General features: G+C 40.3%; 1 protein-coding gene and 1 long non-coding RNA gene across 2 annotated transcripts in view; one reads left to right on the forward strand and one right to left on the reverse strand.

Moving 5' to 3' along the window:
• LOC117447956 (uncharacterized) overlaps positions 1–4947 on the reverse strand; it is a 103003-nt gene extending 98056 nt beyond the window's left edge. Inside the window, exon 1 of the long non-coding RNA XR_004552301.2 lies at positions 4685–4947. This is a non-coding gene — a long non-coding RNA (uncharacterized lncRNA). The remainder of the gene's footprint in view (positions 1–4684) is intronic.
• Positions 561–11572, forward strand: rgma (repulsive guidance molecule BMP co-receptor a). The gene is made up of 4 exons (XM_034084981.1): positions 561–1065; positions 5174–5289; positions 7634–8151; positions 10274–11572. The coding sequence occupies exons 1-4, from the start codon at positions 1052–1054 to the stop codon at positions 10973–10975; spliced, it is 1350 nt and encodes a 449-aa protein (XP_033940872.1). The 5' UTR covers positions 561–1051; the 3' UTR covers positions 10976–11572.
• The last annotated feature ends 2326 nt before the right edge of the window (positions 11573–13898 follow it).

Raw genomic sequence — 13898 nt, forward strand, 5'->3', positions numbered from 1 at the left:
AAGAGGAAAGGAAAGAGGGGGTTGTGGTGGTATTTTCCTGCATGCCGTCTGATCCTAAAACACAGGTGCAGCCCCCATGCAGCCCTCTCTGCCTTTGAGCATACCCACCCACCCCCCTCCTCCCTGCTGCAAAGCGTTTGTCCACCTGATCCTCCATTAAATCCTGATTATTATGGATTTGTCTTTTTCCAACCTGTAATTTAGAGAGTGTGCTAAAGGTTATCTGGTCATTTAGTTCTGACAATTGGTGTTATGTTAGAAATTCAAAAAGCTATCAATGTGTAAATGAAGTAGCAGTTTAAATTAGTTGTAAACGCTTGTGTGTGTGTTATAATAGGTCTAGAAACTTATATCTTGATCTTGCAGAAGGATTCTGTAATAAGGCAAAAACTTCACAACTCTCAAGTCAAATGTTTGAACCGTGGACGTCTATCTCCCAAAGAGAGAACAACTAGCTGGAAAACGGGGGGGGGGGGGGGGTGTTTGCAGCTGAGATTTGGGGCTCGCAGTGGCGTCATGCAGAGCCGATCATTGTCTCTCTCACACTTTCTAACTAGCCGTTTCACAACATCCAGACAGCGAGCCGTACGCAGCAGCAGCAGCAGCAGCAGCAGCAGCAGCTTTGCCCTCAGGGCTTCTCTCCCCGACGTCGACCATAACTAACAATTTGGATTCACCGCGCGGATTAGGGCAATTACTGGACTTAATCTATCATAATGTCTGCTTGCCGATCGATCGATAGTCAAATGAGTTTAGCAATGGCTGCAGAGATCTGAGTCCACCCCGGGTGCGAGAAGTGGCTTCTTAAATGAATCCCAACTCACAAGAAGAAAAGCACTTTCATTTCAGCGAGAGGTACATCGTTGGACATCATGCACAGACGGGATTTAACACTCAGAAAGCCACTGAGTGCGTTTGATTTCGGATTACATTGACACACAGTACGAGGTTTATTTTTTTTAAAGGGGGAGATTTTTTAAGAGTGTGCTCCCTCTCACTCCTGTTCGCTGTCCTCCGGATTCCTGCAGGACTCCAGAGTCGCGAAGAGCCCATGCAGTCGCCAAGGTTGGTTTGGAGACTTATTTTGAATTTTAACCAACATTATCTGAGTTCATGTTTACGCAGAAGTCTTGTCAGTTTTTCGTTCGCTTGCTTTGGTTTGAAACTGTATCTATATGTCCTTAAATGCGTCTACTTTACCACGCGATATTTGCAGTCAGGAGAGCTGCAATATTAAGAATTCGATCCATTTGCTGGTGTCAGTCAAATGTGCATAAATACTGTATTCATTTGTGCCGTCAGATATTAAAGAATGCAGCACTATTTAATTTACCATATTTCTAGGGTTTTTGAACAATCTACTCCAGATTCAGTTGTCCATCTGACATGTATAAAAGAGTATCTTCTTTAGAGCAGTGCAACAGGACAAATGCGCCTGCTGGCTACAGATTTAAACTACACCTTTTAAATCCTAATTGCATGACACCATGTAATTAGACCAATAACCGAGCTGTCCATAAAGCTCAAATGTAATGACAGGTTTGGTTGTCCTCATAATGCCATGTGCGTTTGTGTCATGATTTGAGGTTTCATATCAGAGCTCCAACAAGCGCCATCTGTTGGAAAAGAGGCTCAGTCCTCAGTGACCGTCAACACAGATGCAATATAATAAATGTATGCTATTGTGCACACAATTTAACATCAATACGAGATGAATATTACTTCATTACACCATGTTTAGTATGACAATGTGAGAACTGTGTGAGGTTTGGCAAGTATTAGAGATTTAAAGCAGCACACCTTTAAACGTCATTGGATTACCTGCTGGATTAATGGAGATGTTGTATTGTTATAAATCACTTTTACCTACCACACACAGCATGTGGAGAACATGATGTGCTGGATGTCTATATAGATCCTCATTTATACAATGTCTTTCCACTACATGGAGATTTAAACCCATACAAGTAAACTAATTTGATTTAAAAGCAATCCATCTTATAATTGGTTGGTCATTAACTATTATCCAATGGACACAATACAGCTGATGGCATGATGGACACTTGATGAGCAAAGCCTATGGAAGAGAAGAGGTCTAACCTAATTGTTATGGTGGTGTAATGAGTCTAATGCAATTTTCCTTTGGAGTGAGAATTTGGTCTGCATCTTATTTCTCTATTAACTATTTGGTAACTTTATCAAATGTAAGAACATTGTCAAAATGGCCGTCAGATTTCAGAGCTCAAGGTGATGTCTTCAAATGGCTTCCTTTGTACAACAAACCGCTCCTAATCTGTGGACATTTTATTGAAAGTAAATATGAGCTAATATATAAAACAAAGAAACACAGTGAATCCCTGCATTTGAGAGGCTGAACCAGAGACTGTTTGGCATTTATGCTAAATAAATTACTTTTCCGATTATATTGATTATCCATATAGTGGCTAAAAGTTTGTTGTCGATCGGAACAAAACAATGAACTAAATAACATTGGAAATGATAAAAATAATCATATTTTTAAACAAGGAATAAATATCCTAACCAAAGAAATGGGTCATGGACTTCTAAATAAGTAATTTTCCATTGATGTAAAAATGTAACATTATTTGTTTCTCCAGTTTCATTTTCAATCTCAGAGAAAGGCCGTCATGCACACGTAACTCGTAATGCCCATTACTAAAGAGCTTACTTTAAACAGAAATACATGCAAATTAACTTTTGATGATGAATGAGTGTTAATAAAAAAGACAATTCATAAACCACTAATTGGCTAAAGATGTCTTAGTCAACCAAGACATTAACACAGTCAATTAATTGACAAATAATATGAACGTGGTCATAAAAACCCATGATACTGAATAATATTCAGACATGTTGCACCTTCGTTTGCAAGCTCACTGCAAAAGGTTTCAAATTTTCAATCTGCAACAATATTTTCTAGATGTGATATATACACACAAGGATTTTTAGCTTTTTAGGAGACTAAATCAATCACAAGATATCTGCATCAAAAGCCCTTATAATGTCATTCCCGAGTTTGGTTCTTTATCCATTGTTGCTACTAAACACCAAAAATATTTAACAGTTCATCAAAACATATCACAGAGCAGCTTGTGCCTTACAGCTGCAGCCATTCATTTCAGATGGGAATGTTATAGAGTGGGGAATGAGTCTTTCCGGGGCCACCCTTGTTGAAAACATGTGTAGGCTCAGACCTCATTGTACATGAACGTATCCATCATCCACGAGAGGGAAAGCATTCACAAAGACATTCAACGCTCTATGGAAAAATACTGTTCCATCGGGGCCATCTTTCTGATAGAATGTTCCTTTAAATCGTAGTCAAAGTCAGAAGTGATGTGTCATTTGTGCAACCTCAATGGAGGTTGTATGCATTTAAGAGTAGTAGATCATCTGCTCTTCGGCCCAGTAAAGAAAATGTCTCTAATCCTTTAAGCCAACATGCCAAAACTACCATCTTACAAGTCCGGCATTTTTATCACTACTCAAAAAGACAAATCACTCCTCGAGCTGCCTTTTACATTGGCTTTGATAACTTAATTTACTGATGTGACGTTTAAACTGCAGCAACACATTGTGGTATGGTTTGCAAGTTAAATAGTTACATGCTGCTGGGTTAATGGAAAGTATTGCCATCACTGAAAAGTAGAATATTTCCATCAAGCGCTATAGGTTTTTATTGAGAACACACAGATGATGTTGAGTTTTATATTATATAATTACCGGCATAATATTTCACAGTGGCTTTTAAAATGTTCAAGCTAATGTTCTTTACCTTTTTCCTTTGATATTTGATTTGATATGATTGATTATGTGTTGAGGGTTAATTGACCTTACAACCCTTAAAATCCATTTATTGTTGGTATTTTCCTAGCTTGTAGTTTGTCTGATAGTCTGACACACTAAAACTATTGGGTGATCAATTTCTCAAGCAACAGAAAACCCCGTTGGCCACTCTTTTGAGAATTGGTTAAAATAATTGGCTATGGTTCTACCTTGTCAAAACTAAAGTGAGGATTTTATGCTTTACTTTGTCATGTATAATAGTAAACAAAATATATAGGTGTTGGCCTCTTGGCATGATTAAACAACCACATTGAAAATGTTAGTGTTGGCTTTGGTAAACTTTGATTGTCTCACATTTAATAGACAAAATAAGTAAAAAATAAAACAATGAGCAGATTTATCGATAACTAACATAATAGCTAGTTGCAGGCAGCCCTTATAATAGAACAGCTTGTTCAAATGTCAGACATGATGTGTACACTTGGGGAAATATTCAAACTGGAGACTGCATGCAGGTAGTTTCCCCATTTGATCAAATTGGAATGTTCTTCAGCACCACTTTTGTGTACATTTTCAACATTCAGTATGACACATTTGGCATCTTTAGAAACACTGGGACCCCCACTAGAACATACATAAACTTGTGTCGATTGTGGCTGCACTGGGTGAGTTTGATTGACCTACAGTGGTGGGTATGAGGGGTTGAAGAGGTTAGCTTTGCTTGTAGCCTCACTATTAAACATGAAGTAAGTTGAAACCTATTTTTAGGGTCCATTATTTATACAAGGCTATGTGTGCTGATATGAACGGTAGAAGCACATTATTAACAGCTCTTTAGGAATAAACGTGGTGTTGTTTTATATTGTTGGTAGCTTACCTCCTGTTTACATGCTTAGTTGGGGGGATGCCACTGTTTTTCTCTCCAGGTTTTTCCTTCACAGAGAGGTTATTGTTGTGATCTCCGCAAATCAAGCCCCTTTTACACGGCGTTGTGCACCACTACTTTGTGGGCCGCGAAGACGGTCGTCGTCGAACAAGTCTGCACATTGAGTTGTAATTTGAAACTTGGAGAGGGGGTTTAAGGGCAGAACAGGCGGATGTGATTGGCTCAGTGTGTCCGCTAGCCCGCAGAGGCTGCACCTTGTCGACACTCCCCTAAAAGGAAGACGGATTGCCCGGCTGCTAAGGTTTGTCCCGCACTGCGAGTTAGCTAGCGTCCCCGGCTGTAGCCGCACGGTGCACCGAACAACAACAACTTCTTAAAGATAGTAATGAGAAGACGGGGCACCTTTTATGGACTTTTCTGTGTGTTTTCACGGCGGCTTTAACTCTTCTCCTCTGTCCTTCCTTCATCGGGTTTGACCAGGGAGAGGAGTGAAGTGCGACCCCGAGCTGGATGGATGGTTATGGGGAAAAGAGGAAGACCCTCGGCGCTTGACGTGTGCAGAGTCCTCGCGGTGTTTCTCTCACTCTTCCCAACCGGTAAGATGCCTCTTTTTTTACTTTTAAATGAAAACGTTTTTTTAAAAACCCACACGAGCATGTTTTTACCATGCATAGACTGTATATAAATGTTTAAACTTAAAAGGTTTACGAAACAAAATGACAAGTTAAACGTTATTGTCGAAACGTATCGTTGTTGTTTCTTCTTTTCTTTTTGCGAAGTTGCTTGGTAAGGTCACAATTTATGAGCCGATATATTTAATTGAACAATGGAAGTTATACAGTGTAGAAAAAAAAAATCAAATTCTTTACTTAAGTAAAAGTCAACTAATACCACACTGTAAAAATACTAAATTTCAAGTAAAAGTACTGCATGAAGTATGGTACTTAAGTAAAAGTAGTAAAGTACGATTGGGAAATGTACGTAATGTAAGTATTAGGATTAAAAGTAAAACTCAATTTTTTAAATATATATTTTAAAGCAAAAGCAGCCTACTTATCAAAATTGCTGCCAATGAATTCCCTGTTAACCCACTCAACTTACTTAAATATAATGTTTGATGGTTTAATCTAGATAGCCTACCAAATAAAACAAGTTATTCCTAAATATTGTGTGTCAAAATCTGAATTCATAAATAATAAATACATATGTGAAATACATTTTTGACAAAATATGCTTCCAAAATGTAGTAGAGTATACACAAAGAGTTATAAAATGAAGATACTTGGGTAAAGTACAAGTATCTCAAATGTGTACTTAAGCAAAGTATTTGAGTAGATGTACTTAGTTACTTTCCAACACTGTTACATAGTGCACCTAAAAGAGTGGTTTCTGCTGAAGCTTGCATTTAAAATAAAAACTGCAAAAAATGTACAATTCACCGCAGCAAATCAGTTGGTTGGTTACAAATTGCACATATTTAGGGCAAATTGCTTATGTGCAAAAGTCTGGAAAAGGTTGAAAGTTAGGAAAATATGACACCAGGCTTGAAAGTGAAGAAGAATGTCGTTACTGCACAACATTTGACTAGTTTAAGCAGCCTAGTTGTTGTCAGGGTTTTATTTTATTAATGGAAGACAAAACAAAGTGAGGGGTCTTTTGGGGGCTGTTGTAGCCCTCACCCCTTGTTTTGTTTGGGGGATGGTGCATGCCTCAGTATTTCATATAGCTCCTTGAAAGTATCTGTTTATTTTTTACTTTAACTTAGGTCATCTTTTTAAGGAAGGACTTTCATTTAAAGAAGTGTATTCACCCATGAAACTGAAAAAACCTCGAAAGAATTCCAAGAGAGTTGAATTACGCTTAAATGTGCATGCTTAACAGTTTCAAGTCCAGCATTAAAGCTATTTAAAAATGTTTTGGGGGGAAATTAATGTGAACTGCTGCAATGGCAGTGTGATATGATATTAGACATCCCAATTTTTGTGTTTAAATTGACTTAATAAACTTGTCATTTAAGACTGGGATGATTGCAGTGGGTTGGTTACTTTCTGCACTGGGGAAACCTCATTCAGCTCACCTTGCATGTGTGCCAATCCCTTATCAGTTTTCCTCTAAAGTCATTTACCGTCAAACAACAAGGTGCTAATGCACTGATAGCTGAGATCAAGATTAGTTTATTGCCATCTATCAAATGGGTGGTAAACGGAGAGGTGATACGGGGGTTGTAGAGAGCTGCGGTGAAGCTTTCAGGAGGGATATTGTTTAAAGTATGACTTCAAAGTGTTGATATGGCTCCCCCCCTTGAAACACTGGGAAAAACCTCTCACTGCCTGTTTAAATTAATGCTTTATTAGTCAAAGGTAATACTATTCAAACATGGTGTGGCAACAGGGCATCCTGAAACATGTTTGAAGAACATTTGTGTTGATAAGTGGCCGGATGTGGAAATAAAGCAGGAGACAACAATCTAAGGTCAAGCAGCATATTATCACTAAAGGTGTAGATTAGGATCCCAAAAGGCCTTTTCTTACTTTACATCAACCAAAAGGGTGTGAAAGGTCAATGCACTTCTCTACAATACACCGCAAAGTTATCATATATCCTGGTTTACCCAAGGGAGGTTCAGACCTGTGTTTTGTGCTTTTCTGACAAGATGCCAACTAGTTAATCTACAAAACAAAGTATGTGGCAAAGTAATTACTGCTGTAATGTAAGAAAACTTCATTTGACACTGCAGCCAACGATAGCTGTGTGAACATTCATGATTCGTCTGATTTTTTGGTTTTAGATTTAGTATTATATATATCTGTGTTACTAAACTACCATCAATAACAGACTACTATTAATAGCTTTTCTGTGAAACTATCATGTGTTTGAATAACATTGTGTCCATCTGGTTTGCTTCTTGTGTTAAAACTGTGTCTTGTTCCTCCTTGACAGTGAGCCTGCAGTGTAAGATCCTGAAGTGTAACTCGGAATTTTGGGCCTCCACCTCGAACTCTGGACCGGAGGAGGAGTTCTGCACTGCGCTGCGAGCGTACAACAGCTGTGTGCGGCGGACTGCACGAACCTGCAGGGGGGACTTGGCGTACCACTCTGCCCAGCATGGCATAGAGGATCTAATGAGCCAACACAACTGCTCCAGGGAGGGGCCCACATCCCAACCACGTGCCCGCACCGCACTTCCTCCTCCACCCCCGCCCCTCACACCTGACAGCCAGGAGCGTTCAGATGGCCCGGAAATGTGCCACTATGAGCGCAGTCTCCCCCGCAACACGGCTCCACCCAACTACACCCACTGTGGCTTCTTCGGAGACCCACACCTCCGGACATTTAGCGACGACTTCCAGACGTGTAAGGTGGAAGGAGCCTGGCCGCTCATACACAACAAATACCTGTCAGTGCAGGTGACCAACACTCCTGTGGTCCCGGGGTCTATGGCCACCGCAACAAGCAAGGTGGGGATCCTTTAATGATGTCCTAAAGTGTGGTCCAATCAGGCGATAAACAACACTTATATTGGTCAACTAGAGCTGCATCTATACAATATTTCAAACTTCCATGGTGACATAAGTCTTGTTTTGTTCGACCAGCAGTCTAAAACTTACAAATATTCCAAATCGCATAAAACGATAAAAATGAAACACATTTTGTCAAATCAAGCAAATTTCAGCTCCACAATCAACAGAAAATTGCTTTGCTAATACTGCAATAATTAGTTTATCCTGGAAGTAACTTATGAATCATAAATGCCTAACCTTTGCTCGTCATACTTCTCAAATGTCAATTTAAAATTGACATTTGGTTTGGTATTGACTGGAGGACTTTTGCTTGGGAAAATAATTAGCATTCTATAATATTTCCTGACATTTTCCAGGCTAAATAATTGTTTAAATAATCATATATAATTGAAGTGATTACTTGCACCTTGCTGCACTGATTTACCATGTTAGTTGTTGGTGACTTCTGGTCAGTGCTGCTGCATGGAAACCTGAAGCCGCTCGTGTTTTTGTTCGTGCGAGTCTCTTCTTTCATGTGGTCTGTTTGACAGAGAAGCTGCTCTCACAAACTGTGAACTCTAGTTAGTGTTTGGATGAGATCCATAATGACGGATAACGAAGCCAAACCCTGCTCAATTGCAAAGATCTTGATAAGCTTTATAAATGATATGTTAGTATTATAACAGCAGTTCTGCATCAAATGTTAACATGAGGCTCCATGTTCACTTTTCACTGTAGACGGCTCAGGCTGATGCTTGGCCTACTTACAGTGAAGTCTACACACAGAGCACATTACAGTTAGACATGTTGTGTCTGCAGGATATCTTCTCTACATTATGATATATTTTCCTTCATAGCTTTATCAGCAGTGCATTCTTCATTATTGTTGTTTTGTTTAATGGTTTGGATGGCTGTCCCTGAAATGCCTTTCTAGTAGAACTTGAGGTCAAAAACAAAGAAGTACAAGTATTTGTATTTGGCAAGTTCAGTTAGAGTTGTTCCAGATTTGGCAACGTTTTGACCGCAATGATTGTGGACCTCAGCCTCTTTGCAGAGTATCATAAGTTAACTTTTAAGACTGAGTATAAAAGGACTTTGTCCTTAATCACATTTGTAGAAAGTACAATTTTCTGCAATCAAGGCTTCTTAATGATACTCTATTAGGCATTTGTGGGGTTTTGAGCTTTTAAAGTAATGACATTTTGATATTGCTGTTCTTGGAAGCCAATTAGATGTCTTTTTTTAAGATCTTGATTCTGGACAAAGGGAAAACAAGGCAGCAGCCAATGCCACCTGTGCAAACAAGGCACCCTCTTCTAAAGGACTTGCATTAGCAGAGCTCTGTGCTGATTCGCTACAGCAAATACAACTGTCTGTTTTTTTTTTAGCTTTTTCTGATGAAGGGATAATAGAGGCATTTTAGTTTTGATTGTTTTCATTTAAAGCAGGCGGAAAAAACAGAAGTTAATATAGGTGGGAAATGTTGGCAGACGGTTGGCTCCAATTGAGACAGAACTGAATTGTAAAGCAAATGGAGTATTTTGTAGACCCCCTACTCTGTCTGACAGTCCCTATGTTGTCCTGCTATCGCTGCTCTGACAATGGCTCATGGTGTCCTGATGAAACCGAGCTCTGCCCGGCCTCACTTAATTAGCTGCGGAGTGTATCGCTGCGTCCTGGCCCCGCTCCACTCCCTGCAGCATAGTTCTGGGGTTCACTGGCAGGTTTTCAGCGCTATGAATGGATCGCCTTTGTGTCTGCTGACTGAGGCCTGATTTTACATGGCCGAGACTCGTGTTTTTGAGGGCGTTTACCTTGGCCTCCCCCATGTTGAGCCAGTGCTGAAATATGACACTTAAGTGGAGTTGTGGTACATATTGAACAAACTTGTTCTTAATGCAAAAGTATAAGCACTTCCATTTTTTAAATCTGCTGCTAATATCTACTGCAGTTAACAAGGACTTTGTATCCAACCCTAACTACATGGCATACTTGCATTTGTGAGGTTCATAAAGGCAAACGCATACGATCATTTAAGCTGAATGTTAATGACTTATCTTTTTTTTCTGTCCTCCTGCAGCTGACAATCATCTTTAAGAACTTCCAGGAATGTGTGGACCAGAAGATGTATCACGCAGAGACCGATGAGCTGCCGGCTGCTTTTGCAGATGGCTCCAAGAACGGAGGGGATCGCCATGGAGCCAACACTCTGCGTGTGGTGGAGAAGGTTCCCGGGCAGCACGTGGAGATTCAGGCCAGGTACATCGGTACAACCATCGTGGTGCGGCAGGTCGGACGCTACCTGACCTTTGCTGTGCGGATGCCGGAGGAAGTTGTGAATTCTGTGGAGGAAGGAGATGACCAGGACTTGTACCTCTGTCTTCACGGCTGCCCGGCCAACCAGCGCATTGACTTCAGAAACTTCAAGGCTCGGTCTGCGGAGGCCCAGAGCACAGGAAGGCCCCGCAGCACCGCGGCTCAGGGCTTCACCTACCAGTCTGCCAAGGCCAAGTGCAAAGAGCGGCTCCCAGTGGAGGACCTGTACTTTCAGTCCTGTGTGTTTGACCTCCTCTCCTCTGGAGACATTAACTTCACAATGGCAGCCTACTACGCCTTTGAGGATGTAAAAATGCTCCACTCCAACAGCAAAAGATACCACATCTATGAAAAGGATTCTTTTTTGAATAATGCGCCACAGAGGGGCAAAGATTTCCTTTCACTCCTTCTCCTCAACGTCCTTGCTGTCTTATTGTGGATTGAGTGTTGCACAGCTCATCTATAGTCCCTTCACAACAGGATCCTCATGGTGTATCTGTCAGTGAGTGTTAGAGTGCTCTGGTTCTGTGATGTCTCATTTTAGTAGTGTTGTCGTGTCTGGACTTCAGTCTGATGACCAGGCGAGGTCACCGTGCTCCCCACCTTTCATCACATGTGTTTAGCTGCTTCATAGGACTGGTCTTTGATGAGAGCAGCGGTGAGAGAGCCCGCTACTCCAGAGCTCAGGATATCCACCTGGGATTAAATCCCACATTCTCACCGGGCCTGCATGCCGATGGGAAGCCGGACAAGATGATCTTTTGCAGAAAGAAGAGTTTGCTGATCCTCCCTCTCCTGATCCACTCATTGGTGCCAAGCCAGTGAAGCTCTCCGTGGCTCATGTGGCGGAGCAAGGACCTGACAGGGGCTTTTGTTAACCTAAGGCCAGAAGCAGCTCTATGTTTGATTAGTTTCCAGCATTGGAAAAGCCTGAGCCTTTTGGAGGAAGCACTCAGCCAAAAGGATGTCAGAGCAGCGTCTCCAGTTGTCTGCTGTGGAGATTAATGGGTCATTGTGTGTGTGTGTGTGTGTGTGTGTGTGTGTGTGTGTGTGTGTGTGTGTGTGTGTGTGTGTGTGTGTGTGTGTGTGTGTGTGTGTGTGTGTGTGTGTGTGTGTGTGTGTGTGTGTGTGTGTGTGTGTGTGTGTGTGTGTGTGTGTGTGTGTGTGTGTGTGTGTGTGTGTGTGTGTGTGTGTGTGTGTGTGTGTGTGTGTGTGTGTGTGTGTTCAGAGTCTGTTCAGAGTCTGTGGTTAATGTTGTGTGTCTGTGGGTGCAGGAGTCCCTAGAAATGACAGAACAAACCTCCAGTGGGAGGACTCTTTCCCATGTCTTGCTGTTGCACCCAAAATCTCCGAAATAGAAATACGAGGCTCCACAGTCCTGTTAAAAATAGCCTCTGTTAGCCTAGTAGCAAATCCCTTAAGGGAACTGATAATAATAACTTATCTTCTTCTTCAGTGTCATACGGCCTTTCACCCCATTGTTTCAGCCGACATGTTGATCAGACAGTGTTTTGTGTTTAACGTCTGTAATGTGAATGTAGCTAACATGAAAAGCAGAAGAACAACCTTAGTTAAGGGCACTCACAGCGTTTACAGAATGTAGATCAGCCAATCCAACTGAATCACCTCATTGAAAGCATTTTGTGAATTGTTTCTCCAATGGTGTGGATACTGTTAGCACTAGCTATAAAGACGTCACCTCCAGTCAGTTCAGCTTTTTATGGACTACCAGTGTGCTGCTTTGCGTAAACGATAAGCATGCGTCTGTAGACATGCTTTCATGGCTTAAGTCTTTCCAAAGAACAAGCCCTTGTGCCAACATTTCCCTTGCATCTGAATTTCCATCGTTCAGTCTTAAACATTCACATTAGACGGATTCATAACTGTATACAACTTGTGTTTGTGGGTGATTTGCAGTACAGTAACGCTGTTAAAGCAGCATTAGTTTCCCTTTGCTTTTCTTGTGTTTCATGATAACACTTTCCATTGAACTTTGGCTATCACCTGCAGTATCTGCTAATGTGTAAGTCACCCTGTAGATACAGTTACTACTCGGGCACAGTTTCTCAGTCATTTAACTTGTACACTGAAGTATTTGGCAGGCCTTACTACTGCTATTCGGAACATGTATTGGTGCAGTTTGACAAACAAAAAATCATTAAAAAAAAATGATTGTAATGTTGAAACTTTTGTTAATAGCTGTAATTTGTGTTGTGAGTTTTACAGTATATGGTTCTACACGTGAAATGTGAGATTGTACATATGTTTTGTGAGTTTAAATTTGTATATTACCAGTTGTGTTTTGAATTTATCTCAGATGTTTTGGTGAATGTGAACCTTTTTTATTTGAAAGGAATTTTTTACAAAAACATGAACACCACAGAACAAAAATACTTTTGATTGAATACAGTATACGCACTTACTGTAGTGGTTGTGGAGAAAGGGATAAAATGCCGGCTGTCATTACTTTACATAAAACATGCTAAATGCAGCCCACCTTATCTAGAAAAGGAATGTAGGAACAAATTCTGGGGTGTTCATGTTTTTGAATTTAAAGCACTTTATGTTTTCCTTTCCATTTAGCTCTTATTTCGTTTGTAATTCTGTGTCAGACTTGTAATGGTAGAAAAGAGTTTTAAAAACAGCTAAATGGGAAATGCCAGAAAGATCAAACTGTGTTTGTATGTAAAGAAAATGTGGTGCCACACGCCAGCTGTTCATAATGTAAATTATTTATTGAATAAAAGAAAATGTCTTGTTAGTGATGTGTCCTCTAGTCTCAGTGGGAGTTGTATGTGTTGGCAACAGTCTCCAGTGTTAGACTGCCCCCTGCTGTAGAGATATAGTGACGCATGTGAGCAGATGCAACCGTTTTTGACTTTTAAGATAAAAACGAAGAAGTCTTTGGTAAGAAAATATACATCTCTAAATATTAAAATAAGCAAAATGTTTCATCAGCAACATTTAAGTGAAAGACAAATGTGACAAAGGATGATCATGCCTAGCTCAGGCAGTGAATCAGCCAACAGGACTGCTTCATGCATACCTTGTCATTAAGTCATGCATATCTTAGATTTAATGTCAATACATCTTAATATACAACAGGAAAGCTTTATATACAAGATAATTAACCTGAAATGGTTTTGCCATAAGAAAATATATTTAATTGCAAACTCACAAATCGACATTTCTGTTATCTTTAGAAATTATAACATATCCTGTAATTGAATTTCTTATCTCATTCACAAGTACATTTTATTTATACAAAATTGCAAATCGAGACAATACAATTAAATACACTACAAAGTAGTGTCTTTTTGTAACACACTATGATAATGAAATCAGGTATATTGTCTTCGAGTCTGCCATCAAAAAATCAAACGGGCACA

Source organism: Pseudochaenichthys georgianus, chromosome 6, assembly GCF_902827115.2.
Source record: "Pseudochaenichthys georgianus chromosome 6, fPseGeo1.2, whole genome shotgun sequence".
Lineage (NCBI taxonomy): Eukaryota > Metazoa > Chordata > Actinopteri > Perciformes > Channichthyidae > Pseudochaenichthys > Pseudochaenichthys georgianus.

Bases quoted from the DNA above. Each gene is read 5' to 3' on its own strand.
- rgma (XM_034084981.1), top strand. The intron at 5,290-7,633 runs GTAAGATGCCTC...CCTCCTTGACAG, and splicing joins TCTCTCACTCTTCCCAACCG to TGAGCCTGCAGTGTAAGATC. The intron at 8,152-10,273 runs GTGGGGATCCTT...GTCCTCCTGCAG, and splicing joins TGGCCACCGCAACAAGCAAG to CTGACAATCATCTTTAAGAA.